General features: G+C 32.7%; 2 protein-coding genes across 7 annotated transcripts; one reads left to right on the top strand and one right to left on the bottom strand.

Annotated features, from left to right (window-relative positions):
• Positions 1–2,648: 2,648 nt before the first annotated feature.
• LOC124922334 (lecithin-cholesterol acyltransferase-like 4) lies at positions 2,649–11,121 on the top strand. The gene is made up of 11 exons (XM_047463066.1): positions 2,649–2,987; positions 4,388–4,479; positions 6,068–6,186; positions 6,947–7,082; positions 7,193–7,244; positions 7,865–7,965; positions 9,316–9,498; positions 9,637–9,794; positions 9,929–9,983; positions 10,385–10,438; positions 10,541–11,121. Exons 1-11 carry the CDS (start codon positions 2,729–2,731, stop codon positions 10,946–10,948), a joined length of 1,617 nt encoding a protein of 538 aa, XP_047319022.1. The 5' UTR covers positions 2,649–2,728; the 3' UTR covers positions 10,949–11,121.
• A 1,468-nt stretch (positions 11,122–12,589) lies between these two features.
• Positions 12,590–18,531, bottom strand: LOC124922335 (protein SUPPRESSOR OF FRI 4-like). Of its 6 annotated transcripts, none has more exons than XR_007097796.1 (10): positions 18,223–18,531; positions 18,031–18,131; positions 17,296–17,413; positions 16,212–16,624; positions 15,173–15,327; positions 15,029–15,082; positions 14,506–14,579; positions 13,348–13,408; positions 13,012–13,230; positions 12,590–12,941 (listed from the first exon to the last, which is right to left on the bottom strand). XR_007097796.1 is itself a non-coding variant. In XM_047463069.1 (8 exons), the coding sequence occupies exons 1-7, from the start codon at positions 18,414–18,416 to the stop codon at positions 14,508–14,510; spliced, it is 1,107 nt and encodes a 368-aa protein (XP_047319025.1). In that variant the 5' UTR covers positions 18,417–18,531; the 3' UTR covers positions 13,309–13,408; positions 14,506–14,507. The 6 variants fall into 6 exon arrangements, 4 of the variants coding, with proteins under 4 accessions (XP_047319025.1, XP_047319026.1, XP_047319024.1 ...); XR_007097797.1 differs by having other exon boundaries at positions 12,591–12,941; positions 13,012–13,213; XM_047463069.1 differs by lacking the exons at positions 12,590–12,941; positions 13,012–13,230 and having other exon boundaries at positions 13,309–13,408.
• Positions 18,532–19,402: the final 871 nt, after the last annotated feature.

The following is a 19,402-nucleotide window of genomic DNA, read 5'->3' on the forward strand; positions in this document are numbered from 1 at the left end:
AAAATGTTTTTAAAATCGATCACAGGCAAAACATTTTCTAAAAAGTACTTGTATTGAGCTTACCATTAAAATCCATTGTCTCCTACCACATGAGCCATTCGAACAAAAGGTAAGACATCGAGCTCAAACAAATTGTGATGGAATAAAAATCGAATACGAAGGTAGAGCAAAAAAAAAGATGTACATTTATATTTATTTATTTTTTAATTTAGTAAGTTAACATTTTGAATCGTTTTTTTTTTAATTTAGAAAGTTAACATGTCAAACCTATATTTTGATTTTTTTTTTTTTTAATTTAGGAAGTTAATTGCCAAACTAATATTTTTATTTTGAATTTAGAAAGTTAACATTTTAAACCGATATTTTTTTTTAATGAGAATGTAACCTTAGACAAAATTCTTAACACTTGAGATATCTTAATATGTGATGTAGACCAATATCTTAATAATATATATTCAAATTATTTTTATTATATTTTTTTTTCAAACATAAAATTAAATTGAATTACAATACTATACTTGGAATTGAATAATTGAATAATTGAATAATTGAATAATTGAATTACATTATAATTATATAGTTTTTTAGATTGTCTTAATTTCTATATTGTGAACCTTCTTGATGGAGTCTTAATCCATACTTCTATATTTCATGTGAACTACATAAGAGAGAAGGCTCCATTCATTTGGTTGAACTCCTTAACTCCACTAGAAAAGAAAAAAAGGCTAATGATAGGAATTCGTCAAAGCATATTATCGCTTTTCACCAAAGGGTGGATATAAGCCATTGAAAAATAAGTTATGGATGAAAAATAAGTTTGTTGATATTTTAATTAATAAATTGAGGAATAATAAATAATTTCGAGAAATAAAAAAAAAACTAAAAAATATGAAATGATTTGGACAACGAAGTTATAACGAAAGTAGTGTCACGAATTCGACGTGGTCTTTCACATGTGTAGTCGGGAAAATGTCCATGTTCGAGAGGAGAGATATTTTTTTTCTCTTCGGAAAAATGGCCATATTCGGGACAACATGTGTAGGAGAGTGAAAAAAATTCGGAAAAATTGTCATTTTCGGGAGATTTTTGTCCCGTCCCGAACATGGCCATGTTCAAGAGTTTTTTTAATTTCTCTCTCCTGGCCAAGTGGCAGGCCACTTTAGATTCGTGACCTTACTTCGTCTCTATCACGACTAGAGCCGTACCTGTGTTCAATAAGGCCTGAGACAAAAAAATAAAAATTGTCCATTTTGTTGCCGTAAAATTTAGTACGCAATATATATATATATATATATATATATATATATATATATATAAATCAGAAACAATATGTCATGTCAATAAAAAAGATAAATGTTAACAATATTTGAAATACATAAATAAACATTACTCGTCTAACTGTTTTAGAGACAAAATTATTGATCAAATATATATAATTTAATTGACGGACTATTTCTTTCTCAATCGACAACATTGTTAGCTCATTTAGTCTATCATGTGATATTTACTTTCATATGTACCAAGTAATCTCTCAGTTTTGACTAATGTTATTCCAATGTCTAGGATCCTTCAAATTCTCAGTCGAATTTAATTTTTCATGTTGAGAGTCATTCTCCAAGTTCTCATTCGATACACCCAAATTGACAACCTCAACCAATTCTTCATTTTCATAGTGACTTTGTTCTTTAATCACCAAACTATCTTCTAATTTCTCTCTTTCTGTTATGTTATTTATACTAAAATATTTGTTAATATCAACGACTTGACTTTGAATTAATGCCTCCTCCCTTTGTTTTAATTTTTTCTTTTGAGCTCCAGACAAATGTTTATGAGACATTTTACACCACATCAATTTTATTAGCTATAACTAATTTCTTGCAGTTGACAGATTCTAAAATTGTCACATTTTACAATTTCATCAAATAAAGATTGAATTCATCTAGATATTTCAAACAAAATTAATTTAATCAATACAACCTAACTCAACAACACATTCATTCATACCATGGATCAATAGAAGTAAGATTTCATCGTTTCAATATATTATAACATTTGTTATAATTAATTGCTATGATTTTGATTTTGAGTCTCGCCTATAAATTTCAAAAATTCATTGATAATATAACCAAAAAAAATCTATTAACGCAAGTAAGCACTAAAGCTCCACCTATTTCAGACATTTCATCAAAATCACATCAGTCTATAAAAGAAAATACTTCTTTATTTAGCCTATAAGATCAACAAATTGAAGAATCAAATAAGATTTGAAATAGATGATCAAATTGAGAAGGATTTGAATTATTTGATACCTTTGGGGCCATGAGATGGCCAAATAAGGATTGGGGCGGCAGCTGACAAGTTATGTATATAAAAATCATGGCAAACTTTTTGCATCATATTAAATATTATATATATTAATATTAAAAAATTGGACTCATAATAAGGCCTGAATCAATGACCACTCTCGCCTCCAAATAGGTTCGCCCGATCACATCACGGCTCATATTATATATTTGGCTTTAAAATTTGTTTTCACAATTTTTGTGAGGAACTCACAAGTAACAATAGTTTAAGGGTTAATGTTTGCTTTATTTAAAAGGAAAATAAATAAAACAGTCCTCCCACCGAAATTAAGCAATCAAGATTGATTATTTTATAATTTGTCTTCTTATGACCTTATCTCTACGACTCTATATCATATCGGAGTTTGGTGTAAAGACGCTAAACAATGGTGATGATGGCGGGTGTAGGGATGCTTCTAGAGGAGATCGTTCAATCGGTGGAGCTGTGGTTGAAACTCATAGGGAAACCAGAGCCTTACGTCGATCCTAATCTGGATCCTGTGCTCTTGGTGCCTGGAATTGCCGGTTCAATTCTACACGCTGTCAATACTGATGACGATAAACAAGAACGGGTTTGGGTTCGGATACTTGGCGCTGACTATAAGTTTCGAACCAGGCTCTGGTCTCGATTTGACCCTTCTACCGGTATGTGGATTTTTCTCTTTTGGATTCTAGTTCTCTAGTGTTCTTTCTTTGCCGGTTAAGGAGTTGATGGCTCGTGAATAGCTAAAAGATCCATATGTTAGTTATCATCTAAAAGATCAATCAAGTTTTCTTCTAGGCTTATTTATTTATCAGTCTATTTTGAAAACTTATATTTTGTCTGATTTCATTGAATTCGTGAGGTATTCAATGATCCTATTCATGTCACTAACACTGAATACTTATATGTTTCAATGCTAAATATAGATAAAGAAACAAAAACGGAAAAAATTGAGTTTCCATAGAAGTTCTATGCTCTTTTCTCTGGTGTATTTTTCAGACCGACTGGAGTAAGGCTGCTTTAGTAGGGTAGTTTGTGATTAGGGCATGACTAAGAGACAGACTTGTGTTAGCCCAGAATTGGACAGCCTCTTATAAAAGAAAAATCACAGCTTTCCAAGAAAAGAAAAATGGATGCGAATTACACTTTCTAAGAGGTTCTGTCGATTGTTTGAATAGATCTATCGATTTATGAAAGGGATAACCTATTTAAAGAAATATAACTCATCTTCCAGAAAAGGGTTTGCACACCAGATACAAATGGTCAACTACTTGTTTTGATCATTTTTCGACTGAGGGTACTCCAGTTACAATTAAGGAGGATTGCAGATGGTAATGGGTTATCATTTTCATTCCATTCCAATGTTTTTTGTCCACCAACCTAGAGACACAATGGTCTTCTCCCTTGTTCCTTCACTTGCTAATGTAATGCATTATCCTTGGTTCAAGACAACAACAAAGAAATTGTGTAGGGATTTTACTCGGTATGACACATCACCATTTCCCATTAACATTGAGAAAATGGATGCTGCTACTTATTTGGTGAAGGATTGAGGGAAATGGAGAGGATATGCCACTATCCAACTTCACCCAATTCTTGAGGATAAGGATTTTAAATAGGGGTAACATCAGGATTGTAAATAGTAGTATAGCGTTAATGGTGTTCTTGTAAATAAAGATAGATGGTAAAATGTATAAATAATGTGAAGAGAAGGCATATAAATATAGCCTCAGATGATCTTGTATGGAAAGTTATTAAATGATTTGAGAAGTTGTTGGTCTGTTTTGTCATCTCCTTTCTCTTTGTATTATCCTCTATGGCTTTGACCAGTATCCCTTTTCTTACTCAATTTCCCCTTCTAAACCATATTTATTTATGTGTATGTTAAACATGCAGTAAACAGTGTTCCTCTACTAAGTTCTTGCTGGTTGTTAGTGTCACAAGTTTACTCTGCCATCTTTTCATATTATTTAAATTTTGGTGCTTCATTTTTCTTTTTGTAAATGTCATTCTTGATCTACCTTATGCATATCGAATGTCATTTTATTGTCTCCTTATGCAGGGAAGTCTGTGTCATTAGATCCTAACACAAATATCAAGGTCCCTGAAGACAGAAACGGGTTATACGCAATTGATATATTGGACCCTGAAATGGTATGATTATTCATCTGGTTATTTCTTTCTTCTTCTCTCAAAATCACGAAAAAACAAATGCTTGTTGGAATAAATTCCTAATTATTTTACGAATGTCATTATAATTTTGCTTCTAGAACCATAAGAAATTGATGACAAGTTTTGTTGAAGAAATTGTAATGCATGTTATTCAATGGTATATTGAGGTTCTGTTATATGACAGCCCTAAAATTTTTGATTAGTTAAAGTTGAAAAGATACTATTTTGAATTATCACAAAAATAATTATATCTTGATAGTACCATCCATATCAGAAAACGCTTGCCATTAACAATCTAAAGCAGGGAGACTTCATTCTAGTAAACTTTTTTTTGAAGACTTGAATCCATGTCCTTGTGGACATTAGTTCTGACCTAAGTAGCACGGATACTCCAAATTTTTATTTTTTTGGAGTATCCGATACGGATACGATACGGAAAACGGGTATCGGATACGACAAAATAGGTATCGTTGACTTTTACCAATCCGATACAGTTTGGATACGGCTTAGATACGTTTTGGGTAAATTTAAAAATAAAAGTTTAGGATCAAAGTGAAAATATTTTTTTTAAGACATATTTAAAATAAATTAAACACTAACCTAATACTTCCTGCTCTTGACCCTATCTAATTTTACTACTGTAACTTACTACTTTAGTCTCTCTTGCCCATTTGCTCAACCACCGCCGTCATCGACAACTGCCACCGGTGAAAGACAGACGGTGGCTGCCCACGATCGACAACCGCTGCCTATCTTTATTTATTTTAATATTAAATTTATATAAATATTATATATATTTTATTTTTATAATTTTTATAATTTGCGTATCCTAAACGTATCGTATCCTATATTTCAAAATTTGTCGTATCGCCGTATCCGTGCAAGATAGGTTCTGACGCTCTACCATTGAGCTACGAGTCTCCACCTTCATTCTAGTAACTGTTCTCTTTTCAAGGAAGACGAGGAATCCTCTTCTCATCTTTTTATATTGCAAACTTCATATCCTTGGAACATCCTTTGTACTTTCTTCATTGTACAATGGATTTTTTATGTCAAATGATTGTATAATGTGTGCACATATGGAAGGGAGTTAAAGTTATGAGGCATAAAAGTTGCATTTGTCTTTCCTTTGAATGGATAAAGAAGCCCTTCTAAAAACTGAGCTTTGATGACATCTTTATAAAACTTGCTTTATCTCTATATACAGTTGGGCTTGACTTTTGTTTTTTTTTACACAAGTCACATTCATAACTCTTTAAGTAGGTATAAACTGTATAATTATGTTTTCTTTAGATGCCTAAATATACCCTAAACCTTTTAGTGATTTTCTTATATACCTTAAATGTAGATCCATTTTGATATATACTCTTTAGCTTTGCTAAATTTAGCAAATTGGTCCATATTAGCATATTATCAAAGTAGATTTATTTTTATCCATTAGTTGCCCCTATCACCATATATTCACTAAAGAACACTTATCTAAGCTTGGTCATTGATGGTTACATCTCTTGCTTAATCGTTTGCATGAAATTAATATGTACATGGAGCAATTATGAAGTTCACTTTTCAGGTTGTTGGGCGCGAGGGCGTATACTATTTCCACGACATGATTGTTGAGATGACCAAGTGGGGTTACCAAGAAGGAAAGACGTTGTTTGGGTTTGGATATGATTTTCGCCAAAGTAACAGGTATATGCTTGTATCAAGTTGGGAGAATTGTGATGTGAGTAGTTTTATGCAGACTTGTTTCCAATGAGTTTTCTGTTTTTGAAAGGGAAGAACCTTTTCACTAATCCACGGTAACTCGAAAGTCGCATAACCGTGGTGAATTCGTGAAACATCCAACTAGTATGATAATATTACAACTCATGCTAATATTTCTATAACGACTCATGTCATGATTATGATAATAATCTAACTAGTTAAAAGGGTTGCTTATCACATTGAAAATAGTAGACTTTGCTTCAAACTGATAAGAATCTCAAAGTTCTGTGACTAACAGTAGTAAAATAACATGTCCTTTCTTTAAATTTTCATTTATTTGATATTTTCTTTAAAGAAGTACCTTCATTAATGTACCTTATCTATAAAGCTATTAAATTGGATTTCTTTTGAGAAAAGCTCAACTTTTTATTAAAAAATGGAAAGTTATGACTGCCAGTAGCAATCATATTACATGAGAAAGAAAGACAGGAAAAACAAAATGGAATTCAGTTTCAAGTATTAGATTCCTAAAAGATCAAAGTAGTCCCATTTTGTGCAAATCCCCCTCTTTTTGATTGAGGCAAACATTTTCCCTTTGATTATTTCGATTCCGATACGATTCCCTTGGAATGTTCTTCTATTTTGTTCCTTCCAAATCGACATGTACATGTCTGTCAATTTTGTCTCTATCATGATTATTAATACAAGTTTCCTTCCTTTTTGGCCTTTTTTCTTTCACTTGAAGATTTCCTGAGACAATGGAGCGCTTGGCAAAGAGATTGGAGGAAGTGTTCACTGCTTCAGGAGGGAAAAAAATAAATATAATAAGTCATTCTATGGGGGGACTCCTAGTCAAATGTTTTATGTGCTTACACAGTGATGTAAAATCCATCTCCTAGCTTCTTATTCTTTTTTTTAATTCATAGATGTGCTTCTTTTATGAATATATTTCCTATATATGCAAATCTCTCCTAATCAAACTATTATGCAGGTGTTTGAGAAATATGTGAAAAATTGGATAGCAATTGCTGCCCCATTCCAAGGTAAACTGGTTTCACTGTGTTGCATCAAAGAGGTTGTAGGTTTAGAAATTTCGTATTTTCTTTGTCTGAATAGAGAATAAAAGTAACTCAGTAAAAATGGCTAGCAACCACAGTGTCAATATAATTGTGAATTTGAACGCTTTCTATTGAATTCATACTTTTACTTCTTGAACTTGGTGCTAAACTTTGATTTGTTGACTGTTGACATAATTTACTACCAAATAAGAAGGTGAAATTGGGAAGGGTAAATTGAAGTATTGGTTATAGAAATGAAATACAAACTGGTTACACACTTAAATTTCATATTGAGGTATGCAGTATGCTTAAAATCATCTCCTTGTGTAGTTATTTATTCTCTATTCTGTTGACTTTTCATTGACTATTGTTTATATTTCAAGTAAAGATACAAATAGTATATCTTTACTGATAACCATCTAGGATAATTTCTAAATACAATTTTCAAATAGTTTGTAAGCCCATACTTTGAACTTCCTCAAATGGGCAATAGTTTTGGTGCAAGATTGGTAAATTTCATTGAGCTCCATAAAAAGGAAATACATAAGATATCTATTTTTTAATTTTTTGACGAGCTTCATGTCATCAACCTTCAATGCTAACAGGTGCACCTGGATATATAACGTCTACATTTTTGAATGGAGTATCGTTTGTTGAAGGCTGGCAGCAAAACTTCTTCATTTCAAAATGGAGCATGCACCAATTGGTATGAGTTCTTCTGTATGTTTTCAGTCCCTCCTCTAAATGGAATAGTTATAAACCCCCGTAGAAGAATATGAGAATTAAAAAGAGATTTTATTGATATTTACTTGTAGAGAACTATGACCGTTTATAGGCTATTTGGAATAAGTAACATACTGATAAACTTTGAAAAAAAAACAATTTCAAGATAATGTAACTTCCTAACATAATATTCCATCAATCTCATCAAATCTAAGTTGTTAGCAACCTGAACAATAATACCAACTAGGAATGGCTCTTGCACCGCATCAATAAACAAAGGTAAAAGGCCAACATACAGCTAAAACTTAAACATGTCATTGCCAGTGTCTATGGACCTGCAAATGAAAGGAAAATCAGATGCGTGATAACATCAATTTATAGATTTTAAGTAAAGAGGTCCTGACACTTATAAAGGGCAAACCACCCAAGATTCATACGGAATCAGTCAATAAGTAAGGAAGTCGAATGAAAGTATAGAAAATGAAAAAAGTTATTGATAAGGAAAAACTAATAGACGAGGAAAATTTTCTAGTCGGAGAAAAAGATCAATATGAATTCCACTACCAACAGAAAATTATGACCAACCATTGATGGAGACAAGGGGATATATCCCAAATTATAACCCTGTGTGTGGTTCTCATAACCATGTAGAAGGATATGAAAATTGAATGGACATTCTTTTTTTATATTTAGTTGTATGTAGTGAGGATTACAAGGATAAGGATACAGATAATGATATGTAATTAAACTTCATCTTAAATGTAATCTAAAACTTAAATAACTGGATAATTACTAAACTGACTTTTCTGGGAATAACTACATGCAAGGGGAGGGAAATTAATGATCCTCAGCCCTCTGCTAGAGGGTCCAACTCCAATTCCATTGTTTGTTTAATAATTTTAAATAAAGAATTAGAATTGAAATATAATGTTATTTCTTAAGCTTCAATTCCTTCCTTAGTCTAGCAAGTAATTTCAATTCCATCACTTGGGGAATTTTATAATTTCAATTATTTTTATATTTTTACTTGTACGCGTTTTTATAGTTTATTAGATTTATTATATGTTTATTAAAAATTCTTTATTTCAATGTACTTGATTTGCATCTAATTTTCCTTTTTTAACCTGTCATGCACTTTGTTGCCAAGACTTTGTTTGTTAGTTGCCGCAATGCATTGTTCTCCATTGCCAGCTTCTGGACTATGTATGTACTTGTATGATCTTCGACAATAATAATGATAAATAATTGATTTGCATCCGACAAAGATAAAAAAAAATGTCTTTGAAATGTTTTCAGTATTCCTATAAATGGACTAACCAATCTTTTTTCCCAGTTGATCGAGTGCCCATCCATATATGAGTTGATGCCTCATCTGGATTGTGACTGGCAAAAACCCCCATGTCTCGAGATTTGGAGGCAGAGAAATGATAGTAACGGGGACTCCAATATTATTCTGGAGACCCATTGCTCAGAAGAAAGCATATCTATTTATGAGGAAGCTCTTGCAAGCAACACGGTTATTATGCTCCTGGAATCTTTATTTTATTATCTTGGGATGCTTTTCATTTGCTAGCCTTATCTGTCGGTGCTTGCTTGAATGAAGGAAGAACCATTGACCTGTGAAATGAGCTGATGTGGTTCCTCTCTTTTTCAGGTTAATTATGGTGGCGTGGATATTCCTTTACCATTCAATCTAGAGATCCTAAAATGGGCTAATGAAACAAGGAAGCTAATGTCTTCTGCCAAGCTTCCAGACGGAGTCAGATTCTACAATATATATGGGACAAGTCTCGAGACTCCTCATAGTGTGTGGTAATAACACATTTATTAAGGTTTTTCATTGTAATTTTGCAACCAATATTGAAGTTAAAGAATTACAATTCGTACATGAATAAGTTTGCATATTGTTATGGAGGGTAACTAACTATTAATGACTTTGTTTGTAGTTATGGAAGTAAAGAGGCACCTGTTACAGACTTACAGCAATTGCGTTATTGTGAAGTAAGTTGGCGTCTGCAGTGTGTGATATCATTCATGTTCCTTTATTCAACTTTACACGGAATCATATATACTTCCTTCCACAAATTTTATTTGGATCAAAGTTTATCTTGCTTCCTAAACTTACATCAAAAGTTCGTCTTGATTCCTCAACATGCGGTAGACTCGTCTTGCTACCTTGACTTTTAAAAATGGCTCAAACTAGTTTCTGATGTGATGAACTAACTCCTCTAGTTTCTGATGTGATTTTATTTGCTATCTGTATTCTTTAAGGCCTTTTGTGATTATCTCCCAAAAATCGCTTCTATAAAATATTATGAAACTAGTAGTCAAATGACAATATGAATGAAGTATGTATAATTTTATGTTTCTGGATTAGTTATTTATCTGTCTGTTTATGGTAGGCCAACTACATTTGTGTTGATGGCGATGGAACAGTTCCTGTGGAATCATCAATGGTACGGAACACTTTTGTGATTTACATTTGAGAAGAATTGAAAGATCTCTCATAAATATTTTGAAGATAAAATAATTAAAATCTCTAAACCTACTCTATGTAGGCTGATGGGCTTAACGCAGAAGCTAGGGTTGGAGTCCCGGGTGAGCACAGAGGCATACTTAATGACCGTCACGTGTTTAGAATTCTCAAGCACTGGTTGAAAGCAGAATTCGATCCCTTCTACAATCCTATAAATGATTATGTGATTCTGCCTACTGCGTTTGAGATTGAGAAACACAAAGAAAAGGGTTTACAAGTAACGTCAATAAAGGAAGAATGGGAAATAGTCGCAGATGAAGATAATCTAGAAAATGCGATTGGCGGAAAGCCTTTGTCGGTAAGCTCCTCGATTTGTGTCTCGAATGATAGAGAAGAGGCACATGCCACTGTTATTGTCCATCCCTTGAATGAAGAAGGCAAACATCATGTCGAACTGAATGCTTTGAGCATTGCTGCTGCTACAACTTGAAGAAGAATATGTACATAGAAATAAAGGGAGATGTTAATTATTCCCAATGTGACTTTCCATTTGTGACTTAAAAGAAGAATATATGTGTATTTTGCCCCAAGGGGTGTGTAAATTACAAATGGGTTGTGGATATTATTTTAATGTAAATATTTATGGAAGGAAGATGTTTGTCTGTCTACAACACAAATGTTGTTACTTGAAGGGGGGGTTAGTTAAAGTATTTGCATCATAAATAAAAGCTTGTTTATTCAAACCCTAGCTTGTCGCCATTCAATTCAAGGAAATGTATTAATAGAAACGAACAAGTATTTTTAAAGTGTATTTACCTAATTATAGGTATAAAATTGAGAGTTTACTTTCTAATTAATTAAAATTAAGAGTTTACTTTAAGGGATAAGAATTTAGTTTATAAAAACATAGGAAGTAAACATAGGGATAAGAGTTGTAAGACTATAAATATAGTATTCAAATTGGCATATGAACAAACTATGTAAATGAATGTGAGATAATGTTTGAAAATTAACATCCCTTGTATTTTATTAAACATATATGTTTATAACAAAGTTAACAAACAATGAATAAAACAATTTAGTAAAAAACAATAGAAAAGTGGGAAGAATAAACAACATAACCATCAAACAGGACAGAGATTGAGAAAAAGGATGGGATTTGTATCATTCAGACGATGTTATTATGATGATGATGATGATGATCAAGATCTTCTTCAGAGTTTTGGGTCTTGAAAATGGGAGGAGATGTAGCGCCAGGTGGGGGAATGGGAACGCCGTAGATCTGTGCCGACGCCGACATTCCTTGTCTTCTCCCCAAAAAGTAACACCCGAATCCTAACAGTAGAGCGAACAAAATTAACGGCAACGATATCACCACAACCATTCCCATTTCTCTCTCTATCAATTTGTGGTGGCGGCGGCGGCGGCGGTGGAAAGTGTCGGTTTAACTTAAGATTTTCTTCCGGCTCTTGTTATCTCTCAACGGTAGTGTATGTAGAGGAGACACAGGCATCTGCCCTGCTTTTAATTCTTTATGAGAATTTGATTCCTCCGCAACGGTAGCCTTTCTAACGTTCGAAACTTCTCCAACGACACAATCCAGCTGTCATTATTTTCTAGAGGGCCTGTTTGTTTTGAGGTACTCGCAGCAAATAAATATTTTAATTTAACATAAAAAAAATAAATTCAAATAAGCTTGAGAAGAGCTTGTTGATGTAGGTTTTCTTTATATTTTTTGAAAAAAAAAATGCAATCTGAAGTAATTTTTTTGAAAAACTGAGTAGATTAATTAAAGTTATTTAAACTTAATAAAAATGTATTTTAGTTATTCAGTTGAATATTTTAGGTATTTTGTTAACTGATGATTAAATACTAATGAGTTAAACACATAATCATTATTTATTTATGGATAGTTAATGTAATTATATCTTAATAAAATCATATTTAGAAACATAATTTATCAGAAATGGTGTAAATTCATAAATTATTATCCTACCAGATTGCAAATTTAGAAACAGAAAATTTCTTTTATCTGTTTAATATTAGTTATTGATATTCATGTAATTAATTGTTTTACAATAAAATCACTATCCATTATGATATCAAATAGTTAAAGAAGAAAAAAAAAAAAAAAAAAAAAAAAAAAAAAAAGAGGCAAATATTCAGGAATTGACATGCCCCTAAAATGATCTCCAGACTGACTGAGCAAAACAACCACATTTCTCCTCTTGCATCATTTTCTTTGACTTGAGATAATATGAGAATCATGATCCGAGGGCTTTTCCACTTGTATAGTATTCTTCATCTTCTTCTTCTTCTTTCTTTTGTTCAAAATGTTGTCAGGCGATTAAGCATATAGGGATCATGATCATGTGTCTTCTTAGGACTATTCTGGATATACAATTCCATTTCGGTATGATTTGCTTGATTTCCACCTGTTATCATGTGGATGAGATCACCCACATGAACTTCTGCAACACAACCTGGGTTGGATCAAATATGAAACTTTTACTTCATTCAAATCCATATAAGGTTTGTTTGAGCAGAAATTACCTGCATGTGTATAAGAAATAGGATGGCAACTTTTGATAGACTATATAGAATAAAAGTAAAGAAACCTCATGAGCAGCAACTGGAAAGAGTTCTTCTTGAACCACAACAAATCCAGATGCATATTGTTCTTGAATCTTGATAAAGCTAGCGAGTTTCTTGGGATAGACTGTGTTTGCCTCCTCATCCTTTTTGACCTAATCCCCTGAAATTGCTTGCATTCTATCGATGTTTACTTAGCTAACAACAGTGAGGGTACATATAAACGAACAAGGTGTGATTGAAAATGCAAACCCTAAAGTTTTGGTTGTTCCATATTCATGTAGGAGATGAACTGACCGCGTCTTATAAAATCAATGCACCATTTGCTTTGGAGAGAATCCTTCTAGCTCGTCCACAACTGGATGTTAATTGTTAACACTTAAGCCTCATAAACTTTTATTTATTTATTTACATATATCTATTATTTTAATTTGATACAATACAACTTCGTTGCTCCAAATCTGTGATAAATATTACATTAATTGAAGTTTTTTGTCTTCTAAACAAAAAAATAGTTTGACACCCAAACAATCAAGTTACATCCTTTAAAAAATAATAAATGGGTATCAAACTGGACAATCCTATTAGATGTTAGCAAGCATTATCACTTATATGATGAACCTAGTCACTTTTGCTTCTACTGTATTATTTAGGAAATGTACTAGAACTAATAAAATTTGAGCTTAATACAAGATTCTACATAAAATCCTTTGAGATCTCCCCACTAGCAGTTTATTTTATTTTTTTCGAAAAACATTATTTATTTTGGTTACAAAACCAAGAAATAACCCCAAGCGAGAAATTGTAGAAGAATCCTTTATTAAATCAAACAATTCCATGAGAAAACACATTGATAGAACCAGAGAGAAAGTTGAATCATTTCCTTATTAAAGTGAACCTATCTTGAAACTGTCGAGATCCCGAAGAAAAATATTCTTAATCGCCAATGGTTATATCTAAAAACCTATGTGACAATATTAAAGAATCTTGCGCTAAATGAAATAGTACTAAAAGTAATAAATATGTTGCACCAAATGGTCAAAATTTTGCACTAAAAGTAATATGCTGCACCAAATGGTAAATATTTGCATAAAAACCCACAAAAAAAGTCGGTATAAATTATCTGTGTATTTCTTGACAAAACAAAAATCCACAACACTGTTTTACTCAGAAGGAAAAGGCAAACCGAATGACAACTAAACACTTTATCAATCAAGGTTTCTTATGATAATGGTAAAAAAAAGGTAAAACTATCTTTCTGAATGTGAGCAAGATTACATAGTTGCAATTTGCAAGACCTATCATGACTATCCAGGTAAACAAACAAACACCAACAAACAAATGTATCTATCCAGGCCTTTCATTAGTACTGACTATTCTTCTTGGACTTCTTTTTCCACAACAGTTGCGAGAGAGAGAAAGAGAGAGAAAGAAACTTTAAGTTAAGTAAAGAACCTCTAAAACCCCATTCGACCAGCAAGCCTGCTTGCAGATATCCTTTTGTCTATAGCAGCATCAATCGAGCTCATCTGGAAACATATAAAAGCACAATACCATCAACTTTGGACAATACAAACTAACGTATATTAATAATCTGAAAAAATAAGTGTACTCTAGTACAACATTGCTTCTTTGTTGTCCATGACAAACTCTGGAAGAGCTGACCTGGCGGTACTTCACAGTTTCACAAAAAAAAACAAAATGGTGCACCTTTTTAACTAAAGTTCTACTTGGTGTTATCGCAGTATGCTTATTCTAATATTTCTTCACTCACCAATGTGAAGAGGCAAACATAATTGTCAACAGTAACAAGCAAAAAATGTAATACCTACTTGGATCTTTAATAACCACAAAATTGATGGCCATATTGTCAAAAAGAAGGATGGTAAGAATTGCAGATGAATTTATATACAATTTATGTAGGAATGCCTGCATACCCATACAAGAAAAAAACAAGCACAAAGTAATCGTGACTCACCTGGCTAGTTTCATCATTCACCTGATACTTGACCAAGGACATTCGTCTTTCTTCCTACATTACCGAAATTAAGTGTGGATTATATGGATATGTGGTTCCAGGTCTCTATAAGTAGAATGAAACCAAGTGCAAAAAGAAACTTACCATAGACATTGCCTCATCATCCCAGACTAGATACACCTCTTTTGAAGCAGGCTGTATAGAGGGGGCTTTGTTTGCAATTACAGGCGGAGGTCCAATTGAGGGGCCACTAGTGTCTGGACCAGATGCATAAGAATGCAAGGTCACAGGTGCTCCACCTGCAAAATATAAATAAAATAAATAAATGTTTCAACTACAACTCCAATTTGAACTGCAGATCTATCAAACTTTACGTGCTCTGAAGAACATGGAAAATCTATACACAAACTTTCTAAATCGGAAAGAAATACACATATTAGTGAGAAAGGAGCAAAGTTGCACAAACTGAATTAATGAGGTGAAATCAACAATTAGTTCAATTATATGGGACTTGTTAGCATAAATAAAGGATCTTTGAGTAAACATAATTGCTATTTACAAGTTAATAAATCTAATTTAATTCAACGGAAACTTAATTTTGTAAGGTATTAATGGCGTTTCTGCAATTTTGGGTATTCTGATGTTTGTGTAATTTTGGGTATTTTGCCAGGATTAAGAGAACAGAATAAGTCTGCAAAAATTGCAATCTTCTGCCAATAATTCTAAGCCTGAGAATGAGCTAAGTATTTTTTTTGTTTAATTTTAAATAAATGAGAATGATCCAAGTATAAAAACAAGCACAAAATCTGTCAGCACCCTACAAATACAATGTGCTTTGTGTAAATGCGGGTGAGAGAAAGAAAATCAACACACAATTCATTATGGACGTGTTCTGATTCGGGTTATTTAAATAACTAATACCTTGTTCATTTGGGGTTATGAAATAGTGGGTTATTAGGGCCTATTTGGGTAAAAGGCTTAAAAGGTATTAATATATAATAGGAAGTATTTTGGTTGATGATTTGAATGATGTGATTTATGAGAAGATTGATGAAAAGAGGTGGATTATTTCAGGTAATAAGTTTCTTCCTGGAAGGAATAAAAACTAACTATCTATCCACAACAAACAATCAAAGTATAGCAGAATACAAATTAAAAAGACAGCCATAAATAGGAGACTAACCTTGCATATCAGGTAAGTTGTAGCTACTTCCCCCAAAAGTATTATTTGCAAGCTGTTCACTCATGGGGTTAAGTTCTGGTTGAGAGTATAAAGACACATTTGGCGATAGAGATGTCATAAATGGTGCACTTTGTGAAGTGATACTATTATTGGCAAAAACAGGAAACAAAGGTTGAGATACTGAAACAGCAGGGGGAATGGAGGGGATCATGGGAAGAACCACAGCCATTGATGGTTGAACTGTTGGCATGGCAGATAGTACAGGAGGCCTCACAGTCTGTGTAGGGAACAACGGTTGTTGAACACCTAAGGGCGCAGAAGGAAGTGAAACAGTGGGGTTCTGCGAGAACCAGGCTTGGGGCCGAGGAGGAACTTGCCAACCAGATGGAGGCATTTGGAATACTGGATTAAATCTGCAAAGAAGAATAAAAGAAAACAAGTTTGAAAAGATGCACTTAAAATACAAGTTATGGAGAATAAATAGGATAAAACTAGTAATGGATTCCAATATCAAAATAGAAAGAAGCTCATTATTTTTTCCCCAGCGGAGATAGATCTACCTGCAGTTGATTCTACACTGGGATTTATTTTATAGATTGAACAGAGCTGAATTAGTGCCAAAATGTACTGTTTGGTGCATACCATTTTTTTCATGTTAATCATGATCCGAAAAAAATCTACATTTGTTATGTTGCTAGAAATCACAATGATCTAAAAGATAATTTGTTTCCTGATCTAAAACCACAAGAAAAAAAAATCTATACCAAATGATACAAAAGATTACAATATAATTTGGATCATGACCTAGAAACACTTTTGTTTCTATTTTTGTGTCTCGTTAATTTTCCAAGCTTTTCTGTATCTAGAAAAGTTTCCAAATACAGTAGCAAAAACTAAAGTGTTTCCAAATGGAGCCACAGTTTCCAAATAGGCCTTTGAGCACTCTGTCCAAATGCCCCAAAAGATTAAGAAAAATGAATTAAAATAATTCTTGACTCAATCCTACACTTAAAAAACTCAAATTCAAGAACAATTCCTACATAATATGTAAATACTCTCTTCTAAATATGTTCAATATACTTACACTGGAGGGATTCTATTTGCCTGAGGATAGCTAGCACCTAGAGACCCTGGCATGACACCACGGATGTATTGAGACGTCGGGGTATTCACTTTATGCAGCTTAGAAGGAGCCTCCTCCTCTGAAGTATAAAGAACAATATATCAGAATCATGTGACGAATCTCACACCTCCGCATAAAGACACAAATAGTCTATAACCACAGATAGAAGAAAAGAACAAAATATACACAAGGATGCAATTGCACTAACAAGAACAACATTGCTCAAAGTTGACAATCACCATCAATCAGAAGAAGAAAAAAATTCCAGTTATCCACATCATAAAATCAAATAAAGAAAATGGCTTAACAAGATTAGTTGAAAAGGTTAGCAAGAACAATCAATTAGTAACCTTCGATCATCTAGACTGGAAACAGAAAATCTATACACGCATCATAAGATCAACTAAAGGAATTAACTTGCTTGACAAGAATAAAAAATAAATCAAGAACAACAGGTTCCTACAAGATTGTGCTTGCCCACCATAGGGTTTCTAGGGCTAATTTTTGCTAGGCACTGTGATTATAATATCAATAAGCATGTTGAACCACAAAAGAAAACCTAAATAACAGGTAGAAAAAAGGGAAGATGGTGTCTATCGCCAGCATATCAAGAAGCAAAAGGGCTTTTGATTAGCCAAATAGATCGAAATACAAAAACCACATCTATCAGAAAGCCTATGAAGGTAATAAAAATACCTTCTTTTCCATAATGAGCAGCTAAAACATCAGGTGGAATCCCTTGCATACCATATATCTCGATCGCGGGCGATTCCCGACCTTCTTTTGCATTGGGAACCCTGGAATTAATGAATCATGTAAATCTAAATAGGTAACAGTTGAGAAAGAAACCATAAAACTTAAAAGAACCAATGGTCGAGTAAATTTTACTTGGTAACAGTCTCCTTATGAACCTGGAGGACATGAATAATCATGCCGCTGGCAGTGGAGAGCTTCTTGTGGCAGGCGTGGCACTTGAAATGCTTAGCCTTTTGGTGCTGCACCAGTACCTTCTCGTCATCGAACTCCCGTTCGCAGTAATAGCACCATACCTTGTCCGCTGATCTCTTCTTCTTCTTACCCATCGCTCAAATCGCCACCCAAGTGATCAAACCCTCTCTATGGAGAAAGGGCAATTGAATTTGGCTGGAACGCTGCTGCAGATTAAGGTTAGGGTTTCTTCCTGCCCTTTCACAGCATCCCAACTCGGCTGCTTGAAGCCAATCAAACAGTTTATATAATGTTTTTTAAGGATTAAATCCCAATTTAACCCTCAAACTATAATATTTTTATCATGTTTTATACTGATCTTTACCTTTTATTTTATCATAATCTTTGTTTTTTTTCAATATTTAGCACTGAATTAGTCCAATCTTTTTTCGGGTCCCATTTTCAATGGCAAGTCTACCCCTTTTCAATTTATATTATTGACTATTTTTTAATTTTTGCGCTTTTTATTTAACGTTTTTCATTGTTGTTAGTATTATTCGAATCACTTTGTTCAATCTATTTTGGTCGTATATTTAAAAAAAAAAACTTTGCTAAATTTAACCAGTTAATTCATCAATTCTTCGTCTACTCATAGTTACTTGTTCAAGAAGAAAGTTAAAGAAAAGGGCGGCTAATAATTCTCGACGTTGAATTTATCGTTAAATATTCGTCACAAATATACTCGTCGAGAATAAGGGGTCGCAATTAATAGTTCATCTTCACGTAAGGTTCGCAATTAATAGTTCATCTCCATTTAATGTTTTATCATTTTATTATTATTATTATTTATTTATTTTTGTATCTTTAAAAAAAAAACAATTTTAGAAGATTATATTCAAATACAAAATAATAATTACGCATCAATTTTCTTTATTTGAATGTTAAAAATTTTAAAATAATCCAAGTAAAATGTAAATACATTATTCGATATGATAGAATGATTCTAAATGAATAGAACTAAATAAAGAAATAAAACACGATTTTATCCTAAAATATAAATAAATTTTTTTTCAGAACATTACAATTCATTATTTATTTTTAAGGATAAATAAAAATAAAATAAAAGAGAAATTTTAAACAG

This window comes from Impatiens glandulifera, chromosome 1, assembly GCF_907164915.1.
Source record: "Impatiens glandulifera chromosome 1, dImpGla2.1, whole genome shotgun sequence".
Lineage (NCBI taxonomy): Eukaryota > Viridiplantae > Streptophyta > Magnoliopsida > Ericales > Balsaminaceae > Impatiens > Impatiens glandulifera.